The sequence below is a fragment of the Lissotriton vulgaris genome, chromosome 7 (genome assembly GCF_964263255.1).
Source record: "Lissotriton vulgaris chromosome 7, aLisVul1.2, whole genome shotgun sequence".
Taxonomy (NCBI): domain Eukaryota; kingdom Metazoa; phylum Chordata; class Amphibia; order Caudata; family Salamandridae; genus Lissotriton; species Lissotriton vulgaris.
Window position 1 is genome coordinate 1715797963 of NC_141695.1, and position 26298 is coordinate 1715824260.

The 26298-nt window shown below is 54.9% G+C and overlaps 1 protein-coding gene and 1 pseudogene across 1 annotated transcript in view; both read left to right on the forward strand.

The window, feature by feature from the left end:
- The first annotated feature begins 252 nt into the window (after positions 1-252).
- LOC147706388 (vesicle-associated membrane protein 1-like) overlaps positions 253-26298 on the forward strand; it is a 75740-nt gene continuing 49694 nt past the window's right edge. The window contains exon 1 of the mRNA XM_086932884.1: positions 253-494. Coding sequence (XP_086789010.1) covers positions 493-494 — 2 coding nt within the window. The 5' untranslated portion in view covers positions 253-492. The remainder of the gene's footprint in view (positions 495-26298) is intronic.
- LOC147706389 (U6 spliceosomal RNA) lies at positions 24423-24518 on the forward strand (annotated as a pseudogene).

Below are 26298 nucleotides of genomic sequence, written 5' to 3' on the forward strand. Positions count from 1 at the left end.
AGCCTCCCCCAGCCACCTTTAAAATAAACGGCTCTAGGCTGTCCCTGGTTTAGGAACATACTTATTGGGGGAGGGGCGGGACGAGGTCACCCTTTCCCTCCCACTCCCCATCAGACAGGCCCTTTTCAATGGCGGGGGCTGTGGTCGTGGCTGCGGTGCAGCCCCGGGATCCGCAGAAACGCCATTGGCGTCGACGCAGGATGGACGCTGACGTCGACGCCCACAAACAGAAAGTGCATCATCAGCATCACCACCTGCAGGAAGAGCATCGGCGGCGCCAGGACCGTGCAGAGCCCCGGGAGCCGCAGCATCAGGACCAGCATCCGCTGAGGGGCCGGCAGCATCCGCTGCAGTGACATCCCCGGCATCAGCACCACGGACAGCCGCCGCAGCATCAGCACCATTGCCCACCCGTAGCATCGGGACCGCAGAGCGCAGCGGCAGCACCAGGACCAGGACTGTCAGTGGGACCAGCCCTTCCCAGCCCCAGACATGTGAGCAGCAAATACTGCATTGCACCCTGCGTCGGCGGGGGAGGGGGAGCGGCGTTTAAGGGCACCCTGGGTACAGGGTGCAGATCCCGTGACTCGACTGTGCTCTCTCATTAATGTAGGACTGTCTCTGCGTGCGCTTTGCGCTCTCGGTGCGAGAGTGTCTGCTCTCTGCTCTCGGTACGATGCTGGAGTGTCTGCTCTGTGATCTCCGTCCATCTCTTGTTCGTGTCTCTTCTCTCCCTCTCTCTCTTCCTCTGCTTCTCCCCCTGTCAGTGCTGGGGTGTCTGTCTCGGCTGTGCTCTTTTTCTGTCAGCACTGGGATCTCTGTGGTTGGACTCCGTGGTTTACTGTGTGCTCACCCTCAGTGTTAGGGTGTCTCTCTCTCTCTCTGTGTATGTCTGTCTCTTCTCTCTCTCTCTCTCTCTCTCTCTCTCTCTCTCTCTCTCTCTCTCTGTATGTCTGTCTCTCTTCTTTATCTCTCCTTGTATGTCTCTCTCTTTCTCTCTGTTTCTCTCCCTCTCTCTCTGTATGTCTCTCTCTCTCTCTCTCTCTCTCTTCTCGCTCTCTCTGTATGTCTATCTCTTCTCTCTCTCTGTTTCTCTCTCTCTCTCTGTATCGCTCTCTCTCTCTCTCTGTATGTGTCTCTCGCCTCTCTCGCTCTCTCTGTAAGTCTCTCTTCTCTATCTCTGTTTCTCTCTCTCTCTCTGTATCTCTCTCTCTCTCTCTGTATGTCTCTCTCTCTCTCTCTGTATGTCTCTCTCGCCTCTCTCGCTCTCTCTGTAAGTCTCTCTATTCTCTCTCTGCTTCTCTCTCTCTCTCTCTGTATGTCTCTATCTTCTCTCCCTCCTCTCTCGCTCTCTCTGTATGTCTATCTCTTCTCTCTCTCTGTTTCTCTCTCTCTCTCTCTCTCTCTCTCCTCTCTCGCTCTCTCTGTAAGTCTCTCTTCTCTCTCTCTCTCTCTCTATGTCTCTCTCGCTCTCTCTGTATGTCTCTCTCTTCCCTCTCTCTGTTTCTCTCTCTCTCTGTATGTCTCTCTCTCCTCTCTCGATCTCTCTGTAAGTCTCTCTCTTCTCTCTCCGTCCTCTCTCTCTCTCTCTCTCTCTCTCTCTCGCTCTCTCTGTATGACTCTCTCTTCTCTCTCTCTGTTTCTCTCTCTCTCTGTATGTCTCTCTCTTTTCTCTCTCTCTCTCTCTGTATGTCTCTCTCTCCTCTCTCGCTCTCTCTGTAAGTCTCTCTCTTCTCTCTCTATTTCTCTCTCTCTCGATGCTAGGGTATATTTGCCCTCTGTGGGTTCTCTCTCTTTCTCAGTGCTGCATTGTCGGCGCTGTGGCGTCTCACTCTGTTTCTCTCCCTCTCTTTTCATCTCTCATCCTTCTCTTTCACAGAAGCACCCCCCCCCCCGCATAGAGACAGGGAGGGCAGAGAATGGACAGGAAGCAGGGAGGGCAGTGAATGGACCTGGGGCAGGGAGGGCAGAGAATGGACAGGAAGCAGGGAGGGCAGTGAATGGACATGGGGCAGGGAGGGCAGTGAATGGACATGGGGCAGGGAGGGCAGTGGGAGGGCAGTGAATGGACATGGGGCAGGGAGGGCAGTGAATGGACCTGAGGCAGGGAGGGCAGTGAATGGACCTGAGGCAATAAGGGCAGTGAATGGACGTGGGGCAATAAGGGCAGTGAATGGACCTGGGGCAATAAGGGCAGTGAATGGACATGGGGCAGGGAGGGCAGTATATGGACCTGGGGCAATAAGGGCAGTGAATGGACATGGGGCAATAAGGGCAGTGAATGGACATGGGGCATGGAGGGCAGTGAATGGGCATGGGGCAGGGAGGGCAGTGAATAGACATGGGGCAATAAGGGCAGTGAATGGACGTGGGGCAGGGAGGGCAGTGAATGGACATGGGGCAATAAGGGCAGTGAATGGATCTGGGGCAGGGAGGGCAGTGAATGGACGTGGGGCAGGGAGGGCAGTGAATGGACCTGGGGCATGGAGGGCGATATATGGGCCTGGCTGGGGCAGGGAGGGCAGTGAATGGACCTGGGGCAGGGAGGGCAGTGAATGGACCTGGGGCATGGAGGGCGGTGAATGGGCCTGGCTGGGGCAGGGAGGGCAGTGAATGGACCTGGGGCAGGGAGGGCAGTGAATGGACCTGGGGCAGGGAGGGCAGTGAATGGGACATGGGGCAGGGAGGGCAGTGAATGGACCTGAGGCAGGGAGGGCAGTGAATGGACATGGGGCAGGGAGGGCAGTGAATGGACATGGGGCAGGGAGGGCAGTGAATGGACCTGAGGCAATAAGGGCAGTGAATGGATGTGGGGCAATAAGGGCAGTGAATGGACATGGGGCAGGGAGGGCAGTGAATGGACCTGGGGCAATAAGGGCAGTGAATGGACATGGGGCAGGGAGGGCAGTATATGGACCTGGGGCAATAAGGGCAGTGAATGGACATGGGGCAATAAGGGCAGTGAATGGACATGGGGCATGGAGGGCAGTGAATGGGCATGGGGCAGGGAGGGCAGTGAATAGACATGGGGCATGGAGGGCGGTGAATGGACCTGGGGCAATAAGGGCAGTGAATGGACGTGGGGCAGGGAGGGCAGTGAATGGACATGGGGCAGTAAGGGCAGTGAATGGATCTGGGGCAGGGAGGGCAGTGAATGGACCTGGGGCATGGAGGGCGGTGAATGGGCCTGGCTGGGGCAGGGAGGGCGGTGAATGGACCTGGGGCAGGGAGGGCAGTGAATGGACCTGGGGCAGGGAGGGCAGGGAATGGACCTGGGGCAGGGAGGGCAGTGAATGGGACATGGGGCAGGGAGGGCAGTGAATGGACCTGAGGCAGGGAGGGCAGTGAATGGACATGGGGCAGGGAGGGCAGTGAATGGACATGGGGCAGGGAGGGCAGTGAATGGAACTGAGGCAATAAGGGCAGTGAATGGACGAGGGCCAATAAGGGCAGTGAATGGATATGGGGCAGGGAGGGCAGTGAATGGACCTGGGGCAATAAGGGCAGTGAATGGACATGGGGCAGGGAGGGCAGTGAATGGACCCTGGCACCCTGATCTACCGACCCCCTGGACCACGCACACAATTCAGCGAGGACATCGCCGACTTCGTCAGCCCACATGCCCTCCCCTCCGCTGACTACATCCTCCTGGGAGACCTCAACTTCCATCTGGAGAACAACAACGACCGCAACACCAGCACCCTGCTCGACAACCTCACCAACCTGGGACTCAAGCAACTGGTGTCCACCCCCACCCACCTCGCCGGACACACACTCGACGCTGTCTTCTCATCCAGCAAGGACATCAACTTCAGCCACACCACAGAGCTTCAATGGACGGACCACAGCTGCGTCCACTTCACCTTCAAGAAAACAACGACCCACCACCACCAGCAACAGACCGCCCGCAGAAGCTGGAACAAGATCACAGCAGACCAGCTCGCCACCTCCCTGAGCCAGCACCCTCCTGCCAGCTCAGCGAACCCCAGCCAGGCCGCCGACAACCTCACGAAGTGGATCAGCAACTGCGCGGACGAACTCGCCCCACTGAGGACCCCGCCCAGCAGACCCGGCAGCAAGAAAGCCCCATGGTTCACTGACGAACTCAAGAGCTCCAAGAAGAACTGCAGAGCCCTCGAGAAAGTCTGGAGAAGGGAACCGACACCGGACAACAGGACCTCCTTCAAACTTGCCACCCGGAAACACCACCAGCTGATCCGCGCCGCCAAGAAAACAGCATTCAAGGACCGGTTGGACAACAACGCACACAACTGCAAGGAACTCTTCAACATCGTCAAAGAGCTTTCCAACCCCAGCGCAGGAAACAACGACATCACCCCATCGCAAGACCTCTGCAACTCCCTGGCTTCATACTTCCACAACAAGATCGCGGACATACACAACAGCTTCAACAACCAACCAACGCACACCATGACCGAACAACCACCCCCCACCACCACCCTCCACGCCTGGACCCCGATCAGCACCGAAGACACCATCCGCACGATGAACTCCATCCACTCCGGATCACCGACCGACCCCTGCCCTCACCACGTCTTCAACAAAGCCGACGCTGTCATCGCACCCCACCTGCGAGACATCATCAACACATCCCTCGACACCACCATCTTCCCCGAGAGCTGGAAACACGCCGAACTCAGCGCCCTACTCAAGAAACCAACAGCGGACCCCACCGACCTCAAGAATTACCGCCCCATCTCGCTCCTCCCGTTTCCAGCCAAAGTCATCGAGAAGACCGTCAACAAGCAGATGGCCGCTTTCCTCGAGACGAACGGATCCCTCGACCCCTCACAGTCCGGCTTCCGAGCCAACCACAGCACCGAGACCGCCCTCATCGCCGCCACCGATGACATCCGAGCCCTGATGGACAATGGAGAAACAGCGGCCCTCATCCTCCTAGACCTCTCCGCGGCATTCGACACGGTCTGCCACCGCACCCTAGTACGGCGCCTCAGCAACGTCGGAATCCAGGACAAGGCGCTGGAGTGGATCACCTCCTTCCTCGACGGGAGAACACAGAGAGTCCGCCTACCACCGTACAAGTCAGAGGCCACCGAAGTCATCTGCGGCGTCCCCCAAGGATCATCTCTGAGCCCCACCCTCTTCAACGTCTACATGAGCCCCCTCGCGGCCATCGTACGCAAACACAACCTCAGCATAATCTCCTACGCCGACGACACCCAGCTGATCCTCTCCCTGACCAACGACCCCGCCGCCGCCAGAGCCAACCTGCACGAAGGGATGAAAGAGGTAGCCGAGTGGATGACGACCAGCCGCCTGAAACTGAACTCGGACAAGACGGAGGTCCTCATCCTGGGCCCCTCTCCCTCCGCCTGGGACGACTCCTGGTGGCCTCCCGCCCTGGGCACCGCACCCAAACCGACAGACCATGCACGCAACCTGGGCTTCATCCTGGACTCCTCCCTCTCCATGACCAGGCAAGTCAACAACGTCTCCTCGGCATGCTTCAACATCCTACGCATGCTACGGAAGATCTTCTGGTGGATCCCCACCGAGACCAGGAAGACCGTCACCCAGGCCCTCGTCACCAGCCGACTGGACTACGGCAACGCCCTCTACGCCGGGACCACCGCCAAGCTCCAGAAGAGACTCCAGCGGATCCAGAACGCCTCAGCCAGACTCATCCTCGACATCCCACGAACCAGCCACATCTCCGGACATCTGCGAGACCTTCACTGGCTCCCCGTCAACAAAAGAATCACCTTCCGCCTCCTCACCCACGCACACAAAGCCCTACACGACCAAGGCCCGAGCTACCTCAACAGCCGAGTCAACTTCTAACCTCCCAAACGCCACCTCCGATCAGCCAACCACGCCCTCGCCGCCGTCCCCCGCATCCGAAGAGCGACTACAGGAGGAAGGTCCTTCTCCCACCTGGCCGCCAAGACCTGGAACTCCCTCCCGACCGACCTGCGCCTGACCCAAGACCACCTCTCCTTCAGGAAGAAGCTGAAGACCTGGCTGTTCGAGCAGTAGCGGCTCCCCCCCCCCCCCAGCGCCTTGAGACCCCACGGGTATGTAGCGCGCTTTATAAGTGTCACTGATTGATTGATTGATTGGGGCAATAAGGGCAGTGAAAGGACATGGGGCAATAAGGGCAGTGAATGGACATGGGGCATGGAGGGCAGTGAATGGGCATGGGGCAGGGAGGGCAGTGAATAGACATGGGGCATGGAGGGCAGTGAATGGACCTGGGGCAATAAGGGCAGTGAATGGACGTGGGGCAGGGAGGGCAGTGAATGGACCTGGGGCAATAAGGGCAGTGAATGGATCTGGGGCAGGGAGGGCAGTGAATGGACGTGGGGCAGGGAGGGCAGTGAATGGACCTGGGGCATGGAGGGCGGTGAATGGGCCTGGCTGGGGCAGGGAGGGCAGTGAATGGACCTGGGGCTGGGAGGGCAGTGAATGGACCTGGGGCAGGGAGGGCAGTGAATGGACCTGGGGCAGGGAGGGCAGTGAATGGACAGGGAGCAGGGAGGGCAGTGAATGGACCTGGGGCAGGGAGGGCAGTGAATGGACATGGGGCAGGGAGGGCAGTGAATGGACCTGGGGCAAGGAGGGCAGTGAATGGGCATGGGCAGGAGGGCAGTGAATGGGCATGGGGCAGGGAGGGCAGTGAATAGGCATGGGGCAGGGAGGGCAGTGAATGGACCTGGGACATGAAGGGCAGTGAATGGACCTGGGGAATGGAGGGCAGTGAATGGACCTGGGGCAATAAGGGCAGTGAATGGACATGGGCAGGGAGGGCAGTGAATGGACCTGGGGCAGGGAGGGCAGTGAATGGACCTGGAACAGGGAGGGCAGTGAATGGACGTGGGACAGGGAGGGCAGTGAATGGACATGGGGAAGGGAGGGCAGTGAATGGACCTGGGGCAATAAGGGCAGTGAATGGACATGGGGCAATAAGGGCAGTGAATGGACATGGGGCAGGGAGGGCAGTGAATGGACCTGGGAGGGCAGTGAATGGACAGGGAACAGGGAGGGCAGTGAATGGACATGGGAGAGGGAGGGCAGTGAATGGACCCGGGGCAGGGAGGGCAGTGAATGGACCTGGGACAGGGAGGGCAGTGAATGGGCATGGGGCAGGGAGGGCAGTGAATGGACCTGAGGCATGGAGGGCAGTGAATGGACCTGGGGCAGGAAGGACAGTGAATGGACATGGGGCAGGGAGGGCAGTGAATGGACGTGGGGCAAGAAGGGCAGTGAATGGACCTGGCTGGGGCTGGGAGGGCAGTGAATGGACGTGGGACAGGAAGGGCAGTGAATGGATCTGGGGCATGGAGGGCAGTGAATGGACTTGGGGCAAGAAGGGCAGTGAATGGACCTGGCTGGGGCAGGGAGGGCAGTGAATGGATCTGGGGCAGGGAGGGCAGTGAATGGATCTGGAGCAGGGAGGGCAGTGAATGGATCTGAGGCATGGAGGGCAGTGAATGGGCATGGGGCAGGGAGGGCAGTGAATGGACGTGGGGCAGGGAGGGCAGTGAAGGGACCTGGCTGGGGCAGGGAGGGCAGTGAAGGGACCTGGGGCAGGGAGGGCAGTGAATGGGCGTGGGGCAGGGAGGGCAGTGAATGGACGTGGGGCAGGGAGGGCAGTGAATGGGTGTGGGGCAGGGAGGGCAGTGAATGGACGTGGGGCAGGGAGGGCAGTGAATGGACGTGGGGCAGGGCGGTCAGTGAATGGACCTGGGGCAGGGAGGGCAGTGAATGGACGTGGGGCAGGGAGGGCAGTGAATGGTCCCGGGGCAGGGAGGGCAGTGAATGGACATTGGGCAGGGAGGGCAGTGAATGGATCTGAGGCATGGAGGGCAGTGAATGGACGTGGGGCAGGGAGGGCAGTGAAGGGACCTGGCTGGGGCAGGGAGGGCAGTGAAGGGACCTGGCTGGGGCAGGGAGGGCAGTGAAGGGACCTGGGGCAGGGAGGGCAGTGAATGGGCGTGGGGCAGGGAGGGCAGTGAATGGACCTGAGGCATGGAGGGCAGTGAATGGGCATGGGGAAGGGAGGGCAGTGAATGGATCTGGGGCAGGGAGGGCGGTGAATGGACCTGGGGCATGGAGGGCAGTGAATGGACCTGGGGCAGGGAGGGCAGTGAATGGACCTGGCTGGGGCAGGGAGGGCATTGAATGGACGTGGGGCAGGGAGGGCAGTGAATGGACCTGGGGCAGGGAGGGCAGTGTATGGACATGGGGCAGGGAGGGCAGTGAATGGATCTGGGGCAGGGAGGGCAGTGAATGGACCTGGGGCAGGGAGGGCAGTGAATAGACCTGGGGCATGGAGGGCAGTGAATGGGCATGGGGCAAGGAGGGCAGTGAATGGATCTGGGGCAGGGAGGGCAGTGAATGGACCTGGCTGGGGCAGGGAGGGCAGTGAATGGACGTGGGGCAGGGAGGGCAGTGAATGGGCGTGGGGCAGGGAGGGCAGTGAATGGACCTGGGGCAGGGAGGGCAGTGAATGGACCTGGGGCAGGGAGGGCAGTGAATGGACCTGGGGCAGGGAGGGCAGTGAATGGACGTGGGGCAGGGAGGGCAGTGAATGGACCTGGGACAGGGAGGGCAGTGAATGGACCTGGAACAGGGAGGGCAGTGAATGGACATGGGGCAGGGAGGGCAGTGAATGGACCTGGGGCATGGAGGGCAGTGAATGGACCTGGGGCAGGGAGGGCAGTGAATGGACCTGGGGCAGGGAGGGCAGTGAATGGACGTGGGGCAGGGAGGGCAGTGAATGGACCTGGGACAGGGAGGGCAGTGAATGGACCTGGAACAGGGAGGGCAGTGAATGGACATGGGGCAGGGAGGGCAGTGAATGGACCTGGGACAGGGAGGGCAGTGAATGGACGTGGGACAGGGAGGGCAGTGAATGGACATGGGGAAGGGAGGGCAGTGAATGGACCTGGGGCAATAAGGGCAGTGAATGGACCTGGGGCATGGAGGGTAGTGAATGGACCCGGGGCAGGGATGGCATCAAACGGACATTGGTGAGTGGACAGGGTAGTGCACTTGGGGGCAGGGAGGGTACTGTATGTAGATGAGGCTGGGCGAGCAGCTGGGGGCGTGGGACAGGAGCGGCCTCATTCATCATGGTACAGGGAGGGCAGTGAATGCACATGAGAGGAAGAGAGACCTGAAGGGGCTGGGGGGGGGGGGGCACATATGAAACACTGGGGCATAAAGCGCACTGAATAGACACGGGGTATCCAGGGCAGGACTTGACTGGACGTGGGCAGGGAGAATATTGAAGGAATTCGACTTGAAGGACAGTGTAGATAGGGGCAGGGAGGGCTCTGCGTGAACAGCGGAGGAGCGGGCAGGATAGACATTGGGGCAGAGAGAAGATGTATTCACATGGGTGAGGGAAGACTCTGGAGGAACTGGGCAGGATGGGCGTAGGGCAGGGAGGACGCAGCGCCAACATCGAGCAGGGACAGTACTGAATGGACAGGGAGGGCACCGAATGGGTACTGGGACAGTACGGGCATGAATCAGGGAGCAGGCTGGGGAGTAGAAGTGAATTGAGGCAGGGAGGGAACTGAACCAACAGGGGGCAGTGCCTGAAATGCACGGCCATGGGGCCGGGGGCATTGAATGGGCACAGGGCAGGGAGGGCACTGAACTGGCACTGTAGAGTCAGCAGACCGGGAGGAGGCAGGATGTAATCCGGGGATTGGGCAGGCTGCCCATTGAGGGCACACTGAAAAGTGGCAGAGAGGGCAGTGGGTGAATAATCAGAGTGGCATCTTCGACACTGTGGGCAGCAGAATGGATAGGGGGGGCAGAATAGCATTGGGGGTGATGTGGGTACTAATTGGAAGTGGCGGCTGGATGCACACTGGCACAGGGCCCCTCTGAAAGGACAGTGGTGGGACAGCAGTGAGGCCAGGGTAGCTCCTGATAGAAAGCTGGGCAGAATGGACTCTGGGTAGAGGGTCACTTAATGTACATGGGGCAGAGGGCACTGAATGAAAACCGATCACGGGGCAAAGCATTATGGGTGGGACGGAGAGCGCACCTGGGGAAGAATATAATCACCTGATGGGGCAGAGAACGGACAACGGGGGGCAAATCGGCATAGCCAGAAAAAGTGATACATAGAAAAATTTAAATGAATCTGAAACAATAGTCATTGGTCTGGATGCATTCCATGCAGTTGTTTTGAGCTTCTCTATGTCTATGCTATTACAGACTGGGATCAAACATATGTAAAATAGTCTTGGCTCTGAACCTAAAGGGAAGACAGTCCAGGGCAAGCTGCCTAGCCACACCCCTTGCACAGGTCGGCCATTTTAGGCAACACAGGCGAGGGACAGCTCGGGTTCTCGTGACCCAAAGGGGCAGATTTACAAGCCCCTTGCGCCACTTTTGCGTCACTTTTCCCATGTTAAAACTGACGCAAAAGTGGCGCAAGGGGCTTGTAAATCTGCCCCAAAGTGCTCAGAGCCAATGAGTGGTAATATCCGCGCCACTGAGGGGCACTCATTTCGGAAAGCAAACTGCGATGCGTCAAAATGCTCTAATTAATCTGAACCCCTCGTCATCACTTTGTGTGCATTCCATTCTACAGTTTTTACTCGCTGTGCTGTTACAGACCCGTATGCAAATCCGTCTTGGCACTGCTCAGATCAGCCTGAACTGCTAGGCCACGCCCCCTCTGGATGCACGCAGCCCTCGTGGGCCTTGTTAGTGAGGGGCAAAGCGGTACAAAAGGGGGTGGTGATGGACGGAGCATCTGAACCAATCAAACACTCACACCCAGTCAACAGATCTGGGTTTAATCCATCACCGTTCTTTAGACCACTCTGCCACTCCAGTTCAGACACAGCCATATGCAAATCAGTCTGACCCTGTGCCTCATGGGAACAGTCCAGCCCGAACTGCCAAGCCATGCCTTCCCTGGACCTGAAACAAGCTTCCTAGGACCGGTTTCTGGCATTACAGCCGTCTTCAGCCCGGCTTGCTTGAATCTAGTGGCAAAGTGAGCAAGGGACTCACGTCTGAGCATACCCTGCCACACTTATGGCGGCCAAAAGCGGTATAAAAGGGGGTGGTGATGGACGGAGCATCTGAACCAATCAAACACTCACACCCAGTCAAAAGATCTGGGTTGAATCCATCACCTTTCTTTAGCCCACTCTGCCACCCCAGTTCAGACATGGTTAGTGAGGGGCAGCACAAGTCTCTCTAATGCAGCAACCAATGCCTGGCCTGCCTAGGACAGGTGGAGCGATTCACTTGGGCAACACACACGTGATGGATGAAGATGCTGCAGTCAGCCTGAAACACTGGAAATTAGCATGGCTCTGGGGAGAATAAGGAGGGCATGGAGAGAGAAGAAGGACTATGGGGACACCCCTGATCGCACTGGGGGAATTAATGGTGTCCATGAACTGGGGAATAATGCCCGGCCGGAGCAATACAGAACGTACAGGTGAACATTTTAGGACTGACATAATGCCACGTGGGAATAGTACCATCATGGCAACAGGCCCCCACCCCTCTTAGCATGCATCCCGCAAATAAATACACTCCACACAAGTGTTAACTTGGGAAAAACTGCTGCAGGTTTATTACGTACAACGTTATGTAATCATTGTGGGTTAGCTTACGGGCGATCCAAGGGCAGGCAGCATTCTCGCCACCTGCCCGCCTGATGAGCCAAGCAGCACTGTGGCGAACCACCTATGTACCGCCCCTTCTGGTAATCCCTTCCAGGATCACCTGACCATTGGTCCCTTGTACTCACACCCCTTTCGGGGCGGAGCGTAGCTAGGCAAGCCCCCGGTTGTTCAGGCCTACAATCGCCCGAAGGACCAACGGGGCGCCAACACGGTTTCCGGGAACCTGCCATGAGGCTCCTGTCTCTGGCACCCCTATGTGCCGTGCTGAGGTACCCTTCTGTACCCATATGCTTCCAGATCGCCCTGTAACTCCTCCACCAATACAGAACATACAGGTGAACATTATAGGACTGGACATAATGCCACGTGGGAAGAGATGCAGCGGCTCTTATAAGCAATGTGCACTGCTGAAGGGGGCGAGGGGAGTACTAGAAGCACGCACAGAGGAGGGGAGATTAGTAGTGGGCAGTGGGGAGTGCACAGAACGTTTTGAGACCGAACAGCGTAGCCTATGAGGCAACACCAAAGTGGGGAAAAAGGGGTCCTACCGGGTAGACTGAGGGGAGTCTGCCATTTAACTATTTATTTGGGATTTTTGTGTAGAGTTATAGATGTCACCTCAAGACTCCTCCAGATGGCTTCTTGTAGCTGTGGGGGCTGGAGGCTGGACGTCATACCTGGCACCAAGCTGCCTCTTCCCAGGTGGACCCTGGCTGGTGATGCCCTGAGTCCTTTCAGGGAGGTGCAGAGATGGTGGGGCGATAGGATGGGTGACGGGGGGGCAGTAGAGGAATGGACTTTTCAGGGGGTGCTGAGTCTAAAGTCCAACCTGGCATCATGAGCAGTGATCCGGGGCAGGGAGGGCGCTGTATCAACATGCAGCAGGGTCAGTACTGTATGTACAGTGAGTCCACTTCATGGGCACTGGGACAGAATGGGCACGGGCAGGGGTCTCCTAGGGAATAGAAGTAAAGTGTGTCAGGGATGGGAACTGAATCAACATAGGACAGTGACTGAAATGCAAGGGGTAGGAAGGTCACTGAATGGGCACAGGGCAGGTAATGCCCTGAACCACCACTGTAGACATAGTAGACATCGTGCAGGAGGAGCCAGAATGTAAGCCGGGGATTGGGCGGTTGAACATCGTGGGCACAAAGAATATGTGGCCAAGTGGGCACTGGGGGACCAATTGTAGGGGCATCTTTGACACTGTGGCCAGCAGAATGGACAGGGGGGCAGAACACTCTTGAGGTGGGCCAGTGAATGGAAGAAGTGGCTGGGCGCACATTGTGACAGGGGCCTTCTGAAGGGATAGTGGAGGGGACAGCAGTGAGGGCAGATAAGATACTGACTGAGAGCAGAATGGACTTTGGGTAGAGTGTCACTTAATGGAGCAAAGAGGGCAGTGAATGGAAACTGATGACAGGAGGCACCTAGGGTCAAAGGATTCATACCAACTGGGCATCTTCCATCACCCTTGGTGAAGATTCGGTCTGAATAGGCGAGCCCGCCAGGCGGAGAAACATCTGTATCCCATTGTTGTGCAGGAAGCCCATCAAGGTGTCTCAGGACTATTGAAAGTAGTCTCAGAGCGCAGAGCCGCTAAAGAGAAGGGATGCGATGGAAAGCGCGGGACCAACTTTGTATCTCCGTTGATGCTGATGCTGATGCTGAGGCAGAACTAGGATGTGCACATCTGCCTCACTTGAAGACCAGAAACAGGACAGAGGAAACGCCCACCTGTCTTCTATGGGAGTTTCTTTCAATTGCATTTGGTTCAGTGCTGACTGAAGACCTTTTATGAGGACCATCTACTTTTCTGGATCAAACCTCAGTTGATATAACTCCAGCTTCTGGAGAAAGGGCGATGCATCCTATTCGGCATTCAAGCCAACCTCCTCGCGATCACAAAACATAGCCACTGTTTACCCAAATCTCTTTCGGAAGACCAAAGCCTTGACCGGAAAGGCCTCAGACTGCACAATCATCCATGTGTGGTGATGGGGTGATTGAGCTATGACTTGCACATGATGCCGCTTCCAAGACCTTTACTCCTACCTTCGTCGTCATTGCAAGAAATGGGCCGAAGGTCATTGATGCTTGAAGGAAAGTAGAGGAGGTGGATCCGCCAGATGGCACTCTGTTCCCCACCAGAGCCAATGTTTGCCCTGAGTCAAGCAGAGGACTCCAGTGCTGGAGCCTCAGAACATCAGACACCAGAGGAGACATGCAGCGAGGAGGGACTGCACATTCTGCACCTGGTTGGAGCACTTCTTGTCAAGCCAGAAAGGTGCTGAAGGTGAATGGGGCATCCTTACTGTCCTATCTCATATTCCTTGAAGGTTTCCATAGTCACAAACTCATCTGCTGTCTTACCCGTAGGATTTTTAAAAAAAGAGAGGGACCCTTTGAGACCCAAAGGACTAGGATTCAAACAGAAACTCAAAATTAGGCCTCCTCTGGGAGTGCTAGATAGTAATTACAACTTACACAGAATTCCTTCACAGACAACACTACCATTTGTCCAACCACTATTGCACGTTCACTCAAGGGTAACACTGTAAATACCAATAGTCTACGTGTTGGGGCAGAAACCTACAGTTGATGCACTGATATGCTTTCTTTATTAAAATTGTAATACAAAATTAAAAACATTTCATCTGAAAAACAAGTATCAAGCACTAAAAACAACAATTTCACAAGATGTTCGCTAGAGACACAACACGAGAGATGACAAAGACATTACAATTCTGTCATTAGGTACCATTGTGCATCAACTGTAAGTTTCTGTGCCAACACGTAGACTATTGGTATTTACAGTGTTACTAATAGGATCCCATGGGGACTCGCACTCTGTGAGAACCACAGCCGACCCCATAAGGTTGGGCACCTACTTACCCTTGCCGGGAAACAACCTTTACTACACGGTCAAAACACCGCAATATATTCACAAAGCAGCTTTTGCAACGCAAGTCGTTACCACGACTTACACTGGAGGGCGCTCTAGACTAAGGAATAGTGTGATTTACCATTCAAACACCTTCCCTACTGTACGTAGGCTGGATTTGGAATAGTAAATCATACTATTCCTAAGTCCAGCACCCTACAGCGCAAGTCGTGGTAACGACTTGCGTTGTAAAAGTTGCGTTGTGATGTACCGCGATCATTTTGATCATGTTGTAACGTCATACATCCCCCTTGCCTGCAGGCCGGTTTCCCAATACCCTTCTGTGCTACGAGAAGTAGTTCCTATATCATGTGTCTTCTGGTACATCCATCCTAAAGCTTGCAACGACCCCCGTACACATCAGAGCCTCCTCCTTGTTTCTTGAGTTCAGCAAGAACCTTAAGACCCGGCTTTTCGAATGGCCCGACCCACAAGTCCGGACTCGACACCCGCACAGGCACTAGGATACCCTCCCAGGTGATAGAGCGCTCTACAAATACACATAACATAGCATGACAGCATGACATGACATGACACTGCAGTTGGCATGTGCTAGTGCAGGAAGAGATCAGGTTCATCAACTGCCCCTGCAGCAGGGAATAGCCCCAGTTTTTCTGATTGAACCCCAGTGTCTCTGACACCTGGGTCCGTGCAGATACATTCCCCTCTTTTCCTGCACAGATCCACGCTCTGAAACAGAGAACGATGCAATCTGTTCCTCATCCCTCGTAGAACATTTGTGAGCTTGCATGTCAGATTCACAAGCCAGTGAAGTTGGGAGAGTGGGTGTCATGCCTTGTCCGCGTGAGTCCCTTGCTCACTTTGCCACTGGATTCAAGCTAGCCTGGCTGAAGACTGCTGTAATGCCAGAAACCGGTCCTAGGAAGCTTGTTTCCGGTCCAGGGAAGGCATGGCTTGGCAGTTCGTGCTGGACTGTTCTATGAGGCACAGGGTCAGACTGATTTGCATATGGCCATGTCTGAACTGGGGTGGCAGAGTGGGCTAAAGAACGGTGATGGATTAAACCCAGATCTTTTGACTGAGTGTGAGTGTTTGATTGGTTCAGATGCTCCGTCCATTACCACCCCCTTTTGTACCGCTTTTGTCCGCGTGGGAGGCACTGTCCTCTTCCTCAGCAGACACGATGCCCTCATGGTGTCTCGGTTGTGCTTCCCCGTAGGTCTTGCATAGAGCCTGCTACACATGTCAACCCCTGGTGGCGACAGCCCAGCACCACACACCAACAGAATCCCCATATGAATACATCACTAATAAGCCTGGAAACTGCAGGACCAGTCAATCCCCTCTTAACTGTCCAGTCAACTATAAAAGAAAGAGAGAACCCTCCTTCTCTGATCTTCGTAGTGTTTATTTCTGGCACCGCCTTATGTCCAGTGGGATAAAGGCTCTATAACCGTGAGTGGGCTAGAGCTCACCCAGTACTCGAATAACCAGAGAATGGGATGGGAGCGTGGAAGAGAGGGAGAGAAAGAGCGTTGTGCTTCAGGGAACTTTCCTAGGGGTGGGCAGAATGCGCAGAGTTTCACTCCATGGAATTCTGCAGAGTTACATGAAAACTCTGCAAGATTCCGCAGAAATTGGTACGTTGCGCTGACTTTTGGTGCTGCGCTTACTCCGGGCTGCAAAACCAATGCAAATGGCACCACGCGTCACGCCAGAGACGGCTGCTTCGTTTTTGCTGCTCGAGTAGCGTTTCTGCTCAGGTGGCCGCTTTCTCACCACAAAAAGGTTGTGACTGCCCATGACCGCCCACGTTGAGACAATCTCTCTTGGTTCCCTCATGGCATCCCAAATATAACACTAGGGGACACTAATTCTCACTCGCCAACTTACCGTTGGTGGGCTGTGCATGAGAAGAACTCTGCCATGCAGCAGTTGGCGGACCATGGCCGGAACTTCGTATTACAGGCATAACACAGAGTGGCCAAATCTCTGCGAACTCTGCCGGCGGAGCAGAATTTATCACCCACCCCTAGTTTTCACGAGTTGGGTTCCAGCTCACATATTGCATATCCCGGTGGAGCTGAATTTTAGGAGTGAAATAAAGTGGCCAAGCCAGGACTTATCTGAGGGAGAGCTTCTTAAATAGGGGAAGGGAGAGAGTTTGTTAAAAAATGATAATTACTAGGGGTGTAGTTTCCATTGGTGAAGCAGGTGCAGTGGCACCGAGGACTCGAGAGGGCCTATGGAACTCTGATTGTTGTTGTATTTCATAATTTAAACAGCAGCCAGGGAACCAATCTCCTTCCTTAGCACAATGGCTATGCTACTGATAAATAGGTTTTAGTTTGTTGAGGGGTAAGCCAAGTTGAGTGTTTTCAGACAGGGGACCCCACTCAAAGGACACTGACTGTCTCGATGAAGAAGGATGCAGTAATGGACATGATGGATGGTCGCGAGGTGTACACGAGGCAGGAATGTTCTTGGGTTGGTTAAGTAGAGTCCTTCCCACCAGTGTCTCTCATAGCTTGTATGATGGAGTCAGGCAGACCTTTAGATGTATGCCATGGATGTTGAAAGGTCTGTCTGTCTGCAAGGGTCTCTCTTCCATTTCTCTTCCTCTCTCTTGCCCTTTATTTTCCCACATTGCCCTTCTATGCTGGTGAAGTGTCTCCCCATCTCAGAGTTTGTGAATTTACGCACTTTCTGAATTTCAGAGTCTCCATCTTTTTACGTTCCGTCAAATAATTCCGTGTAATATTCGTGCAGTGCCTGATAGCAGATTACGCCATATTTCATGTACTTCTCTACAATGTCTGAAATGTAAAATTTTAAGCAATGGATGCTTTTAAAAAGACACACAAAAAGAACCACAGAAACCCATAGGTTTACTAAATGCTTTTACAGATACCTGCAGCCCCACAATGTAAAGTTCAAGGAAACCTTAAAAGATGTTTCCATAGATCCATAGGCAATGTCGGTGACGTCGCAAGGCGCAGAGCTCCAGGTGGTGGGGCATCGCTATTGATGTGCTCTGCAGAATAAGACCTCACACGGCTGCGGTCAACTCCATGGCCTCAGGCATTTTGAGGTTTCACCCACCCTAAACCTGATGTGCTTCCAAAACAAAGATGGTGGCTGCTTCTGAAGCACCCACACAATAATAGCCAAACACTGTTAAGCTGATTCACAAAGGCCCCCCGCACCCTTTTTTCAGTAATAAATAAGAGCCATGCCCCTCCAATGGTCTGTCCTTGGCATGGAGTGGGCATCATTGTTAAATACTTTTTTATAGATTAGAACCTCCAACTTCCATCTTTCTTTGGGACAATAACAAGGGACTCACTGTTCTGAACCAACTGGGTGGAGGAATGAAGGAAGGAGATGGTTCCACAGACAGCAGCATGAAAAATTGAGATGGAGATGTGATGCTGGAGGCATTAGGAGTCAGTTCAGAGAGGTACCTCGGGCTCATTAGATGCCACTTGGCTTGGCGGTTCCGGCTGGACTGTTCCCATTGGAGCATGGTCAAGACCGATTTGCATATGACCGGTCCCCATCCGGGGTGGCATGGTGTGCAAAATAATGATGGACTGGAATGTGTCGCGAGTAATTACCAGTGAATGGAATTGATTGAAGCAGTCCATCCATAACTTTTTTGCATACCTTAAGTTGGCACCTATGCTGCTGTCTTTCAGATAATCACATAATAGTCTGGTGACTGCTGTGCTTTCAAGCAAGATGATAAAAAGACATATATTGACAGCAATGCAATCACAAACCCTTTAAGCGGCATCACTGAGTGCAAAGTCTAAACTTTATGCCAATCTGTAGCCTTTGTGTGTGTGTTTTTTTGTGTGTGTATGTGTGTGTTTGTGTGTGACCATTTTGAATTGAGAACAGCACTGGGCTTTTTGCTTCAAAATGGGAAAGTTCATTTATCGAAAGACACAGTTTTAGGGCAGTTTGGGGTCTATACACAAAGGCGTTTTGGAGTATGTAAAGTAGTTCTCCCGTAGAGTTCTTTTGCTGCCTTACAATGCATTAATAGCCCACAAACCACCTACCTTGCATATCACTTGTTTACATCATACTTGTCTTTGATCCTGTACAGCACTCTGCTGCCTTTTGGCTAGGTTCACCTATATACCTAGATACATACATACATATATACAATTAATTCGAATTGGAAGAACTGTGCCCTCTTTGCGCTTAGACATTTCTGCCCGATTCACGAAGGCATTTAGGAGTACCAGTAGTGCTACTTCTGGACTCTTAAATGCCTTTGGGATTGGTCCCACCTGTACAGCTGGGGACATTCAAATATTATTTGGACAGAAAGGCGAACAATGTTTCCATTTTAAACCCCTTCAGTTCCACTCATTGTGCAAAATGATACAGTGCATTTACACAGAGCTTGGGTGACTTGCCCCAAAATAACTTTGTCAAAAAATGTGTGATGCAGGCTTAGAGCATTTTATGCACAGTTTTATATTAAAATGTAGTGTCATGGTTTAACATCGTAATCGATGACGCATCCTTATGTTCCCAAATTTGCATATTTTTTTCCAAAAAGAGACTAGCTGTTGAACCCCATCAACTGTCCCTAATTAACCTCATTCAAGGTTCCTGTCGGCAGTATGAATAGTTCAAACACAAAACAGGAATATTCAGTTCATGGAAGTCCTGGTTATTCACTAAAAATAAATCCAAAGTTACAGAAGTGGAACGAACTACCTTCAAAAACGCTTAAATGCATTCTGCAAATCCCCAGATTATGTCTCCTTTGTCTATGTAATTCTGTAAGTATGATAGTTTAGGTCCAAAGCATATTCATGAAATATCCTAAAGGCGATGATTCATATCTAAAATATAATATTGATTGTGCTGCTAATGTACTGATTTTGCCCCAAACAGATTCTAAAACATTCTATAAATCCAATGATTTTGCCTAAAATTTCACCATAAAAAATGCTACAAATCATGGAAAGCCCAGTTTGAGATGTGTGTGCTCACCATCAAGAAACATCCACAAACAATTGTTTTTGCAGCTGATATCTGGAACAATTATTTACACATGTAGTTAAACATACCTCTGGTGTGTGAAGAGTCCCCAATGATTACGCAGCTTTTATCAATACAGAAGGCCGTGGCAGGGCTCTGCATCTCTCTTCGTGGTCATATAGTCACAAGTCTGATGCTCTTGTAGAGCGCACATTTCACCGTGAGGTCTCAAGGCGCTTAGCAGCGAAGAACACACAAACCTTGACAAAGGCATGGTGATACAGCACTGGCCATTTTGGGAAAAGCCAGGTTTTTAAGTTTTTACGAAAAGATAGGTGATTTGTGATAGTCAATAGATGCAGAGTTAGTTTGTTCCAGAGTTGAGGAGCAACATAAGAAAAGGACCGACATCTGTTACGTGACGTAATGTACACGTGGATGAATCAAGAGAGATTTAGAGCTGGATCTTAATGATCTTATGGGATAACACCAGACCAGAACTTTTTTTTTGTGGTCCGGCTTAACTTTGGCTGCCTCGGTACTGTTTCTTCCTCTTTCTGCCCCCCAGCCTGTTCCTAAGGTCATTCTCCACAGTCATGCATCCCCACCCCTTCTGATAGGAGGGCCTTTGCTTTATGCATTCACCCCGCTTTATCGAAAAGAAAGACTTTTGCTGTTGCTACTGAACTTTTTAATTCCAATCCTAAATTGAAAAATATCCCCACGTTTGAAGATTTCTATCCCCAGGCACTAGGCAACCTTACAGGAAGGCAAAAAGTAGGCCATTTATTTTTACTTTGTGAAATTTGAACAGACTTATGTTCTTGCTCCATGACTTTCTGAGCTGCCTTTGTTGTTTGCCTCCACCATCTACAATGGTGCTGCAACTGTGTAATTCGTCTGCCCAATTGCTGTAGCAGTTTCTTGTGGTTACTCCTGCTCACATCCACTGAACTAATAGTTTCAGTTTAATTACTAGTAATGTAACCCACAGTAACCCAGACAGTAGGCAACCTTACATGAAGCCAAAAGGTAGGCCATTATTTTTGCAATGTGAGCAAAATCCCTGGGCATCACACCGGTATCCTATGCTGACGATACGCAGCTTGTGACCGCCTTTTCTAACAATTCCACACAGAACCTAGCTAAATTTCAAAATGGCATGGTGATTATTACGGAGTGGACGGCGGCCAATTACCTTCAGTTAAACTCTAGCAAATTTGAAATACTTATCTTAGGGAAAAATATCCTTCAATGGGGCGATCACTGGTGGCCCCCCTCATTAGGACCACCTCCTCAGCCCAAAACGGCGGTAAGAAATCTGGGTGTATGGGTCGCCAGCACCTTGTCCTTTTCGAAGCCCAGTCGAAGTTGGTGGCAGGCAACCCGTTCTGGGACTTTGTGGCTCTCACACTCGCCAGATGATTGTCCAGTGTGCTATACTCTCTATGTTGGACGACTGAAATGCGCTGTTTCTGGGTTCCAATAAGATAATGACCAAAAGACTTCAGATAGCCCAAAATGCTGCGGCACAGCTTCTATTTGCTCTGTCCAGTTTCCAGCTTCTTCCACTGGCTACACTGGCTCCCTGTGGATAAGAGAATTCTTTTCAAGGCTCTATGCATTACTCATAACATTCTCACCTGCTAGGAGCCTCCCATCCCATCCTATCTAATCTGCTCCGTTCACATGTCCCCTCTCGGGCCTTACGCTCAGCGAAGCTCTATTTAGCCTGTGTTCCTCGGGTTAGAAGAGCGAGAACAGGAGGGCGCTCTTTTTTGCGCCAAAGCTCCCACCTCTGGAACGCTTTATTACCTCCTCGTTAGTCTTCCTCGCCACATGATTTACATAGTGAGCTTTAGCTCCACAACAGAACCCTCCAAAGCAAAAGAAAAACACCTCCCACCCCCCCCCAACATGGCCGACCAGTCCCACCTGACCTCTATAAGAGGCGGACCGGCCCAACCAACAGCCTGTTTTTCTTGTTCTGCGCGATTCTCTCCAGAGGCGCTGTTCAGGTAAGCTGGGCCGGCGTGAGCTGGCCCTTGGGGTTTAGGGTTGAGGACCGGCTCTAGCGGTCCCTGGTGCCTTATGCCTACTAATCCCCCCCCTCTTCCTTCCCCCGGTCCTGTGGGGCCGGTTAGGTGCTGCTATAGCGTGCCAAGGGTCTACAGGGGGGGGGGGGCGGCCGGGGATGTGGGGTGTTTAGTCATTCCCTTGGTTTTCCCAGGTCGTTACGGATGGGCCCTGGCCACTATGTGGGCGTTTGGGTCCAACGCAGCAGAAGCCCATGTGTATCTTGTTCCCCTGGGCTCGAGCTGCTCCCCTGTCTGCCTGCAGTTTGTAAATCACGACATGTATTCTTACTGCGGTATGTGGATGATTTGAGGGGAAATGCTGTTGCATTTGAGGGTCTACTAAGGAGGGCTGGCTAGTCATGACAGTTTCCGCCTCTCCCGACTGTGTCTCGTGCAACTATAGTTCTGGCCTCGTGCCTGGCTTTCCGCCGGGTGTTGCGCTCTACTTTCTTTCCAGCGTGTGCGCTGGCTGCATTTGCCGGCTCTGGGCTTTCACAGGGGTAGAGCGCGACGTGCTGGGGGCCGTGCCTGGAGCAGCAGCGCTTCGGCGAGGCGGGTGAAATCAGTGAACACACAGCGTGTGTTACCCGGCCTCGAGGCGGTGAGTCGCTAACGCTCCCTCACAGAGGTTCAGTGCGATGTGTTAGGGAATCTGCCCGTCCCGGTTTCGAAGGATCCTTCCTTCTCACTACAGGCCTACCTTGCCTGTCGGCGGGTCCTCGGGGGCTCCGCTGTCCGGGTCCGGATGCTCTCTCCGCGGCGCTGTGCGCCGCCGCCTCCCTTCGTATCATTTGGCCCTACGGGCCGCGGCGGTTTGCGGAGCTGGTGTTGGCTCCGAACGCCCCCCGCCCCTCGGGGGCGGGGTTTGGTTGCCTCCAGGTGCGTCCGATGATGTCTTTCATCGGTCTGGCACGGCATTCCCCGGCAGATTTGGACGCTGCGTGCAGGGCGCGTCTGTCTCCTCCTCGAAGGGTCCGGGGTTCATTCCTCGGTGAGGGCATTTTTTTTTATATCCTTGACTGCGTCACTGGCGCGATGTAATTGCAGTTTCACTAATGTTTTTGTGTCCGGCCCGGTATTGTCTGGCTGTCGCAGGCAACACAATGTGTAGTGTTCGTGTTGTTTGATGTGGTTGTTTGCCATTTACTGGGACAAGAGATTATGGTCTGACAGCTAGAGTACAGACTTTGGTGCTGGAAACCAAGGTTCGAACCTCGGGGTCGACTGCACATCCTGTAATTCTGAGCTAATTACTTAATTTCCTTGTGTAACTTAACCAATGTGTCATGTCCAGCTTCTCTGTGGTACACTGGCGCGACCTATGGGTGCGCGGTACGACGTGGGGTCAGAGCCCTTATGTCTGTTTTCCCATTCTGACGCCCTGGCTCGCCCTGGGCCGTCAGGTTGCTCCGGACTCGAGTGAGTTTGAGAGGCCGGGTGGCTGTGCCTTCTGGTCTCCTTGGGGGGGGTGATGGATCCCTTCTGTCTCCGTCTACGGGGTCTCCCTGTTTGGCGATGCTAGCCCTTCGGGCCTTGCGCGGCGGGGGCCCTTGACCCCTCCTCGCCTCGTCTACCTCTCGTCCAGTGGGAGTGTGGCCCGATGGTTGGTGCAGCGGTCCCGGGCGGGCCCGGGCCCAATAAGCGGTTCCCCGCCTCGGCGGGTCTTGGGGGTCGGTTGCGTCCCCGGTCCTGGTATTTCTATGCCTCGGTGCCTACCCAACCTGGAGTCACGTTCTGCGGCTCTGGGCATTTGCTTGCTTTTTCTCCGCATCGGCCCCCTCCGTGCTTCAGGGGTGTCCGGGGATGGACGCCCCAGGGAGTTAGTCAGGTGGGGGTCCACAACAGCTTTTGTGCGAGCGCCTTAGGCCCTTGCGGGGGTGTTGTGTGCTATGTTTGTGACGTATTGCGGTTCTGTGCAGTTCGGCATGGCCCCTACGCAGGGAGGTCACGCAAGTGCGTGATTCGTCCCGCGTTAGGGCGTGGATTTCCCTCTGCCGGTGGCGGGGGTATTCCCGGGGTTTCTCGGGGTGCGTTCTCTGCGCATGTCTCCGGTCTCCCGGCCTCTGCCTGCGTCCATTGTGCTGGGCGTTGGGGAGGTGGACTTTGTCACCTTTGCCACTCAGATGGCCGCAAAGCTGGGGAAGGATACAGAGAAGACACGGCCGTCTGGTCTGGCTGCGTCCTTGTCGTCGGTGACGGCTTTTCATTGGGGCCCGCTCCCCCGGACGCGGCCTTCCTTCGGACTCCCCGTCCGCCTGTGGATCCGGGCCCGAGTTTCGGCTCTCCCCGGTCTGGTACTGGGTCTGCCGCTCCCTTCCTTTTGTCGCCCCTAGGTTCTGGCTTTCGGCCCTCTCTCTCCTGGGGGTTCCCTGGGGGGGGGGGGGGCTGTGGCCTCCATTGCGTCCCGTCTTGGGACGCGGCTGTCCCCGGGGCGTTTGCCTTCTCGACGGGTTGAGGGGGGCCGGCTCCGTCCTTGGTCTCGCCTGTTGGTTTTTCCAGACACCTGGGGTCAGCCTGTGGGGCCGGCCGGCGAGTGGGGGTTCCCTCTCTCAGTTGCGGGTACTTCCGTTGGCCTGGCCTTCCGGCCCGGCGGTGGGAGCTGTGCTCCTGGCCCGCCTGGTGGATGTTCTCCGCCGGGTGTGGGTCTTGTCGCTCCCTGTCGGGAGGGGTGATTCCTCTCGGCCTCTTCTTTTTCGTGGGCTGCACGTCAGGCGGTGTCTCTCCTCCGTCGGGGTCCCTTCGGATCCCGTCTCGGGCTTGTACGCCTTCGGGGGTCGTATGGTGCTCGCTTCGGCAGCACATTTACTGAAGTTGGAAAGATTAGCATGGCCCCGGCGCACGGATGACACGCTAATACGTGAGGCGTTCCATATTCCTGGTCCCGGTACTCCCCTCTGGTTCGTCCGGGGGGGTAGGGGGCGTTTGGGGGTCGTTGGGTTCTCCTGCTATCGCGCGGCTCCTCGTGCTTCGGATGGCCGAGTGGTCTTGGGCGCTGTGTTTAGGCCGCGGTCTCCTCTGGAGGCGTGGGTTTTGGATCCCACTAACGATCCTCCTGGCCTGCCATCTGTTGCACCGGTGCATTCGGTGTCTCCAGGTCTTGGTCGGGTCGGTCGTCCTGCTGGTGTAGGTGTCACCGGTCTTGTCCCTTCGGGCTTTCTTTCCCCCGGGGTCCGACTGGGTGAGGGCGGTTCGACTGGGTCTGATCTAGCCTTCGTTGCCTGGTCTCGCCCTGACCCCGGTGGTGTTTCGGCGCCTGGGGCCTCGACTCGGTCTGCCTCCGGTGGCCCTGTTCACAGTGGGGGCCTCGGCCCTCCGGCCCGGATTCTGCTCTCTCCTCCCGGGTCCTTGTGGTTGCCCTGTCTGTCGCTTGACCTTTCGGTATGAGGTTCGCGTTTCCCCCGTGCCCTCTGTGCTACGGGATTCGCTTGGGCAGGGCCGGAGTACTCCTGGGCGCTTCGGTAGCGCATGGACTTCTGTTGGAACGATACAGTGCTGAGTGGCTTGACCCCTGAGCATTGTCTCGCAACTTCGGGGAGCGTTCCAGTTTGTGGTTCCCGGCGGGGCCGCCGCCCCTGGTACCCGCTCCTTTTGCGAGCGGGCGGTTCGAGCCTACTGGCCGTACAGGGTTCTTCTCGTTCCAGGGTTGGGTCCCCCGCACCCGGAGGCGGGGATGAGCCGGCCGTTTCTGCTGGCCTGCCTTCCTCTGCAGGCCTGATTCTTGAGCGGTTGTCGCTGCTTGCTCAGGGTTGATCTTCTGGGGCGGTGGTTTTGCTGCTGGGCTACCACTGGTCTTCCACTTTCTCTTACTGTGCCTGGCGAGGGGCTCCCCTCTGGCTTTGGTGCGGTCGGCTTGGTGCTGACCGCTCCTCCGTGGACCCCTTGCGGGTCTTGGATTCCTGGCTGAGGGATTTTTCCTTGGGCGTGGCCGCTTCTTCCCGGTGGGCCCGATGGGCTGCCTTGCGGGCCTTCCACAGTCCGGTGTTCGACGGGCTGGTTTCCCTGGTGGCTCGCTTGGCTCCGGAGTTTGTTTTCTCCGTCGCCCTCGGACGCTCTGCCTGTCTCCCCCGTGGGTTCTCTCTCTCAGTCTACGAGCTCTTCAGGGTCCGCCCTTGGTGCCCCTGGCCTCGGTGGCTTTGCGGTTCCTCGCCTTTTAGGTGGGTTTATTCCTGGTGGCAGTGGTGTCTGCTGGGCGGAGGGGCGTGCGGGGGTCGTGCCTCCGCGCCCCTCCCTTCGTGCGGGTTTTGCCGGACAGGTTGTCCCTCCGGCGTGTCCCCCATTTCCTTCCCGGGGTTCCTTCCCTGGTGTACCGGGCTAGGGTGGTGTCTTTACCGCCTTTTCCCTGCCGACAAGGTTCCTCTCTTGTCCGTGCTGGTTGTCCGGCGTGCTGTTTTGGCTTCTCTTGGCCGCACATCGTTCCTGTCCCGGTGGAATGGCCTGTTGGTGTCTTTTGGCCCGGTTCGTTCGGGCCGCTAGCCTTTTTTTCCACCTTGGTTCGCTGGCTTCCACGGGCTATCAGCTTTTCCTATGCTTCGCTGGGTTCGGTGGATCCGGCGAGGGTCCCGGGTCAGTCCACGGGGAGTGGCTCGGTGTCCTGGGCCCCCTTCAGGGTGTTTCCTCTGTGGAGGTTTGTCGGGCGTCGACGTTGTCGTCCCACTCC